This window comes from Malania oleifera, chromosome 3 (assembly GCF_029873635.1).
Source record: "Malania oleifera isolate guangnan ecotype guangnan chromosome 3, ASM2987363v1, whole genome shotgun sequence".
Lineage (NCBI taxonomy): Eukaryota > Viridiplantae > Streptophyta > Magnoliopsida > Santalales > Ximeniaceae > Malania > Malania oleifera.
In genome coordinates, this window is record NC_080419.1 from 32,296,399 (window position 1) to 32,304,514 (window position 8,116).

General features: G+C 40.5%; 1 protein-coding gene across 1 annotated transcript; it reads right to left on the reverse strand.

Moving 5' to 3' along the window:
* Positions 1–540: 540 nt before the first annotated feature.
* On the reverse strand, positions 541–4,347 carry LOC131151259 (uncharacterized). Its single transcript, XM_058102513.1, has 2 exons — positions 3,749–4,347; positions 541–1,114 (listed from the first exon to the last, which is right to left on the reverse strand). Exons 1-2 carry the CDS (start codon positions 4,345–4,347, stop codon positions 541–543), a joined length of 1,173 nt encoding a protein of 390 aa, XP_057958496.1.
* Between the last annotated feature and the right edge of the window lie 3,769 nt (positions 4,348–8,116).

Sequence of the window (8,116 nt, forward strand, 5' to 3'; positions counted from 1 at the left end):
TTATGGATGAAACTATAGAGCTTGTATATCTCAAAGGGCAATACTAACAAGTTGCTTTTGAAGAATTCATTGTTGTATTTTTTTTTTGATCAAAGGGTAAAAGTATATTGATCAAAGTAAGTATTTACACGTACACTGGGCATCCCCAGGCCATAGAGACCCAACCAAACAAAGACGGGGGATCAAATCGCAAATTACATCGAACCTGGGCATACCCAGGGGCCATTATGGCCAAATCAACAAAAATTCATAGATCCCAATCTTCCAAAAGGGACAAGCAAAATATTACATCTTGATAGTATATAGATCAAAATTTTCATACGTAGCACTATATACATGTCTTTGTATAACATGGATCAGCTCCATAGTGGAAATGGAGTGGTTCTCAAACTTGCCTCTATTGCGGAAATGCCAAATAAAATACACACATGCAACAAATCCAATCTTCTACCCTGCAGCAATAAGACCATTCCCTTTGGCCTCCTTATGAAGCCATTTTGCAGCAGCTCTAATGGTTGTCATGGCTCTAGTAATACCCAGCTAGCTTCTAATACCATTCCAGACTTCAGTAGTGAATTTGCATTTGAAAAATAAGTGATCCAAGGATTCAGGATCAATGTTGCAGAAGGTGCATAACCGATCAATTCCTTCATTTGTCAGCTTGTCACAGGTAAGGAGCTTTACTTTCAAACCCAGCCAAAGGCAAATTGAGTGTTTAGGGAGAACGCCCCAGTACCAAACCTCCCTAGTCCAGGGCACTTTATGCCCTTTAGCTCTCCAGAATTCATAGCTAAGTTTGGCTCTGTTCTCCCACTTACTCAGCATATCAACAGCAGCATCAATACCACCACAGTTCACCACCAGCTGATCTCTAATAGTTAACAGTTTCTTGAATAAAGGGGAGTCATTCTTCGCTGCAGAGATGCTCCAGATGCTTGAATCAGTTAAATACATATGATGGATCCACTTTGTCCAAACCGAGTCCTTCTTGGAGTGGATATTCCAAAGTGCTTTAGACAGCAAAGCAATATTCCATATATTGAGATCAAACACACCCAGGCCCCCCTCAGTTTTAGGGAGACATATCTCTCTCCAAGCCACCAAAGGTTTCCTCCTGCCTCCCCACAAAAAAGACTCTGCACAATTTAACAATTTGGTTCAAAACATTAAGGGGGAAAGGGAATGTTAGAATTGGTGTATTCCCAAGAGGGGGGTGAATTGGAATTTAAAACTTTTTTTCCTAGGTTAATCTATTCAACAACAGTATATACACAACCTAGGGACTTGTCTGTGCAATTTCCGAATGCGACATAACAATGATGTGGAAATTAAATCAAACGCATCATTCACACAATAATATATACGTGCGGTAAATATAAAGTGCAGAAATGTAAATGAACACACGATATGCTATCGGGGTTCGGCCAACTGTGCCTACGTCCCCACCTCTGGCTCGCAAGCCAGAGGATTCCACTAATAACTCACTTAAGGGTGGAGCGGCACCGTTTACAACTAGGTCAAATTAACACACGGCTGACCTCAACCTTAACTAGGTCAAATTAACACAGGGGTGACCTCAACCTTAACCAGGTCAAATTAACGGGGCTGACCTCAACCTACATGCCTTAATAGGACAACGCACCTAGCTTTCTTAACTAGGTCTAAGCCAATCCGGGACTATTCCAGGGCTAGTCTCCCTCTTCAGGCCCTTGCCTGGAAATACAATAGTATTTGAAATACAATGAAATGGTACAATGAAAATGCTTTCAAGTAAAACAGATATGTACCCAGTTACGCGCAATCACATACACCACAAATGATATAATAAGTAAGCTTAATGTGGTCTTAAGATGTCTACTCTCAAATAGATTTACTATCGATGTAATTCGTGTGTGAGAGTGCAAACCTATATAATCTTTGTATCACTAGATATTCAATCTAAAAGCTCAAGCAAAGATATTAGCTATACTTCATATATTTCAATCAACAAGTTTTCTCAATACATATATGTATATGAAGCTCTAGCAATGTATAAGTTTGGTTTGCAAAAGGAGTTTAATCTTTGTATTCAACTATAGATATAAATCAATGAATATTGCAACAAAGATTTTTCTCAAAAAAACAAATATCTTTTTAAAAATTTATCAAGACAAAGCACACTTGATATTTGAAAGTATTTTGAAATGGTTTTTGCAATCCACACCAAACACAAACTTCACTAGGTATTGCAATGAATGTGCAATACTTGGAAGTTCAATATAAGTCTTCGTAGGAGAGACTTATTAACAAAGTCCCCTAAGAATACTTGGGTTAGCTCTCAATTAAAATCGTCAAAAACAATTACTACACATGAGAGAGCAACCCTAGAAAGCAACAACACTTAAATCACACATACAAAAATATTTGAGTGGAAAATCTGGTAAGAATAAGTGTTGGAGGATGAGTATTATTAACTTTGGGATTTTTAGAGAATTTCTCCTAATCAAAGATTGCTAATCCATTGTTAATTTTCTCAAATGAACTCATATATATAGACATGGGAGAAAATATGACCGTTGGGGACCTATTGGGTATTATTAGAAAAGTTTAATGATATTTAAAGCATTTTAACCCTGTTTAAAAAATATTAACTACGATAAAAAAATCAGGGCAACCCGAGAGGTCCGGTCGACCAGAACAAGTTCGGTCGACCAAGTCTCATATGGTTCGGTCGACTAGGGGACTTTTGAACTAAAGTCTCGGTCGACCAGGAGAAGAAGATTTCTCAATTTTCTGAGGTTCAGTCAACCATGCCATTTTGAACTACCTAGTTCGGTCAACCAGATCACTGGGAATTCTTCCGAGGACCCTCCGGTCAACCAGGTAGTTGCAGAACAAAAGCTCTCGGTTGACCAGATGGTCAAATGTTGACCAAGGAGTGTTTCGGTCGACCAGGTCTCTTTAAACAACCTGGTTCGGTCGACCAGGTGCTCAAACTTTTGACCTAGGGAGGTTTCGGTTGACCAGAGCTTTTTGAACTACCTGGTTCGATTGACCAGATAGTGAAACTTTGACCCAGGGAGGTTTCGGTCGACCAGGCCAAAATAAACTAACTTGGCTGGTAGACCGAAAGTGCACCATGTGTGCATTTCGGTCCTGTTTCGAAACATACAAGCCCTATTCAAGTGCCTAACAAACAAATGTGTAAATGTGTGTGTCCTAGGGTCACTTGAGGTCCAATTTGAAGACACTGAAAAATTCCGGTGTCAGTCGACCGAAGGGTGTTCCCTGAGGTCTGTCTAAGGTCATTTTCCTTTTGAGCTTACGTATTAAGCCATGCAAGCGATGCATGTAATTATTACAATCAAAACCCTATTTACGATTACAAACCTTTCCTACTTAATTATTACAAACCCAAATATAAAATACAAAAAATAAATTATATCTATGGTCTTCGTCTTCATTTTCCTCCGGGTCTCCGAGTGCCATCATAGGATACTACCAAGATAAACCTGCACATCAACTCGGCAGTCATTAAATACCTGAGTATTTGTCATAATCAAAACAGGGTATGACCATAGGGTCAATAGGGAAGATGACCATCCAGAAGCATTCCACCCCTTGGATTATGGAGTTAATGATTTCCAACTTCCTAGCATAGGAGAGGGTATGGGACGGCCACCCCTTGAACATTACAGCAATTCTGTTAATAAGTGGAGAGTAATGAGCAACATTCAATCTGGAAGAAAGAAGGGGGATACCCAAATACCTGAAGGGAAAGGCACCCAGCTTCATACCAGATAAATTAGATATATTTCCCAGCTCTTCTTGCTTAATACCAGCATGATACAACTCTGATTTCAGCAGATTTACTGGCAGGCCAGAGCAATTCAAAAATTCGTTTAAGCAGTTCATTAAGTACCTTACAGAAGGTAAGTCACCCCTTGAGAACATCATTAAGTCATCTGCAAACACCAAATGAGAAAGCCTAAGAGCTTCACACTTGGGATGGAATTTAAAATCAGACTTACTCTCCACAGATTTCAGCAGTCTTGAAAGATATTCAACACACATCACAAAGAGCAAGGGGGAGAGGGGGTCACCCTGTCTCAGACCTTTACTACCTTTAAAGAAGCCAAAAAATCTACCATTAAGGGAAATGGAATAAGAGGTAGTAGTGACATATTCCATAATCCATGAAATCATCTCAGCTGGGAATCTTAAGTGAATAAGCATCTCCTTGAGGAAAGGCCAAGCAACTGAATCATAAGCCTTTTTGAGATCAATTTTCAACAAACATCTAGGGGATATTCTCCTTCTTGCATAGCCTCTAACTAGTTCTTGTACCATATATATATTTTCAACCATACTCCTTTGCTTAATAAACGCAGCTTGTGCAGGATTAATTAAATCTCCCAGGACTGGTTTGATTCTTTCAGCAATAATCTTGGATATGACTTTGTAGATCACATTACAGCAGGCAATCGGTCTGAAATCATTAGATGAAGTGGCATGGTTGGATTTAGGTATTAGAGCAATAGCCGTATGATTAATCTACTTTAGTAATCTCCCATTCTTGAAAAATTCCTTCACAGTAAGGGTGAAGTCATTGCCAATTATGTTCCGTGCACTTTTGAAAAACCCAGCTGAAAACCCATCAAGTCCAGGGGCCTTGTTATCTCCAATCCTGAATAGTGCAGATTTGATTTCCTCATCTGAAATGGGCGTCATCATAGTACTCCTTTTCTTTTCATTTAGTACAGGGCCTCTAACCAATATCTGAGCATTCACCATAGAGTTACATCCAGTAATTCCCAGTAGCTATTTGTAATAGCTGACAAACTCTTGAGCCACCTGATCATATGACTCAGATAATTCGCCATTCTGTAGAGTGATGGAAGCTATGTGGTTACTTGATCTGTTCCTACGCAACAGGCTATGAAAGAAAGAGGTACCCCTGTCACAAAATTTCAGATATTTATTTTTGGACAGCTGAGCAAGGAAGAGTATGTTAGCTTCCTCTAGCCTCAAGGGTTTTAATTTCTTCGATTTCAGGTCCTCCTGCAGGTTCTGACAAGAGGGGTTGTTATGTAAGAGTTGTTGGAGTTCTTTAACTTCAGAGCTAGCAGTCTCAGCTCTGGAAGATATATGCGAAAAGTTGGAGGAATTCAGAAGTCTCAGTGGGTATTTCAGAGCCTGGAGCTTCGTGCAGAAAAAAAATTGGAGCTTGCCCACATATTCAAATTTCTAGACTTCATTTACTATTTTCTTGAACTTAGGATGAGTTAACCACATATTGAAGTATTTAAATGGAGCTCTGCCAGATCCTGGACAGTGAAAAGGTTAGCTATACACATTTAAAGATCAGACAATATATCTGGAAATAGGAAGATTGCATTGGAGATCCATTCAGCATCAAGCCACCTTTAATTAACCACCACTCTGTCTAATTTACTCCAGACATTCCCATTAGACCAAGTAAGTAAGCAACACGAAGAATTCATGTGAGAGAGGCTTGCTTCATTGAAGCAATCATTCATATCCTTTGTTTCATAGACAGAAACTGGAGCCCCATTCCTTCTTTCCTCAGGATTTAATACAGAGTTGAAATCACCAAGCAACATCCAAGGCAGGGAAGAGGACAAACTAGTCTGTACCACAGTACCAGGTCCAGCCACAAGGTTCTTCTAGCAACTAGGGAATTGAAACCATATATAAAGCTGCATAAGAAAACATTTGAAGCAACCAGGCATTTTACAGTGCAGTGAACAGCCTGAGCACTAGAGTGATGAACCTGAGTTAAAACTTTCTGAGAATCCCAGAGGATGAGAATCCTCCCAGCATCATGTAGTTCAAAATTGTTGAATTGTTCCCAAGAACTAAACTTCCTCTACATTAATGAGTTTAATTTATCTAAAGACAATTTTGTTTCCAAGATTCCAAGCATATCTAGCTGATTTCTTCTAATGAGATCCACGACCCCATTTTGTTTCAGGGGTCGATTTAAACCCCTGATATTCCATGAGGCAATCTTCATTGGCCAGAATAGGGGGGATCCCCTCTCCTGTTAGATTGAAATGTAGCACCCCCTCTCTTTGTTGCTTTTCTGCTCTTCACCATAGAAAAACCATCATTGGAGTCCTTTGGGAGTTGTTTAGATTTCCTTGGAGGAATGTTTCTCTTGGTAACTCCAGTAGCTTGCAAAGTACGTACAACCTCAGGACATTCTGGTAGCACAACATTCATATCACTCTGCTGCATAGAGATCTCCAGTACACGGGGGTTGTTCTTAATACTCACAGACACATTATTTTTCTCCAGCTCAACACAAAGATGTACATCGGAGTTGCCCCCATGGGAGCAAGGGGTGGCTTCATTGAGAATTAACCCCAATTCCAGACAGTGATTATGAGGAGCACTGGAGCATTCACCAATAAGGAGCTCAGGAAATAATACATTAGTCAAACTCACTTGAGGATCAACATTGGATTGCCTTGCCATAATTAGATCACACATCTGTGGATCCCCCAAACTGTGACAGGAAACTAAAGGATCAACACCCGGAGACAAGCCACCATTTTTGGATGACCCAGGCATCTTCAGCACTGATTTACCTTTTTCAACTGCCTTGGTGATCTCAGAGGGGGTAGTTGCAGTTGCCTGAGCAGACACAGCTAAGGACCCCAGCAAATCAGAGCCAGGAACCACCCCATTAACACCAGAGTGGGCCAGCTTAGTTGAATCTCCTTCTTTGACCTCATAAGTTACCTGTTTACCCGATCCATTCCTAGCTTTTTTAATTTCACACATCTTTTTTGTATGCCCGACATACTTACAGAAGGTACAATATATGGGGAGGTTCTCATAAATGACAGTTTGATTGAGTTCCTCATCATCAGGCAGAAATACTTTTATAGAGTTCTTGATCTCCTTGGCCACATCCACTTCTACCAGCACTCTTGCAAATGACACTCTAGCCTGCAACATAGTAAGTTTATCTACACACATGGGTTTACCCAATTTAGAACAAATTCTGCCTAGAGCACGAGGGTTCCACATTTCAACAGGGAGATTTCGCAACTGAACCCACACAGGCAGGATAGTCCTGTGTTTAGGTCCAAATTGAAAATTTGTCGGCATCCTTTTAATGAACAAGGTTCTGCCCCGAATGATGAAATGAGCTTTTTGCAGAATACTGTCCATCTCTTCTTCATTTTGGAACTTGAATACAATCCAATTATCAACATGCCTGATGAAGGTGACCTTGGCCTTCCAAGATCTTACGATGGCCTCAACAGCCGCATTCCCTGGGTATTTACCCACAAAATATCCAACAAGGCATTTCAAATATGAGTCTTCAGGTCTCAAGAGATCAGAAGCCATCAACTTTGCCCCCAGACCGTCAGAAGGGAACGCTAGTATGGGTGTACAGGATTCCGGAGTTCTGTTATTCGCAAAGAGTTCAGACCAGGAGACTTTCTTGTTATTTCGTGAAATCAATCTTTCCTTCCTTCCTTCCAACTCAAGATCTGCAGATTGAATCTGCTCAGGATGCAATTTCTCAAGGCTCGGCACCTCCTCTTCATCATCCCACAGCCTCTTCATGGCATAGGAAGAGGATGAGGGATCATTGGATTTTCCTCCAGCAGTCTCATCTACCAAACCCAAGACTTCCATGATTATCTCATTTAAAACCATCGGGGCTTCAGTATTCGCACTGGTCCCAACTCCATCCTGGCCCAAAGATCTACATGCAGAAAACCCTAAGTGTTTTTGAACAAGATCCATGACACTATCCGGGGAGAAATTAGCATTTGTTTGTACCAATTTCAGTTTCATTTCTTTCATCAGTCTGTCATATTCTTCCAAAATTTCCTCATCGTCTCTTCGAGTCCAAGTTTCCTTGTCACCCCCTTTCAATTGGATGAGATATAAAGCATCTTCAACCTTATGCTTCATATCAATCTGCACCTTGCCAGGGGACGAGGGATCTATCGCAACATCCTTCTCCTTTAAAGAAACCGAGCCAGCCATTTTCAAATTTCTTTGGGCGGGAAACATTCACGGGCCACCTTCTTCGCATTCCAAAGGAAGGAAAGCCATAAAGAATCACTTGGTAGTTGATAAACACAAAATC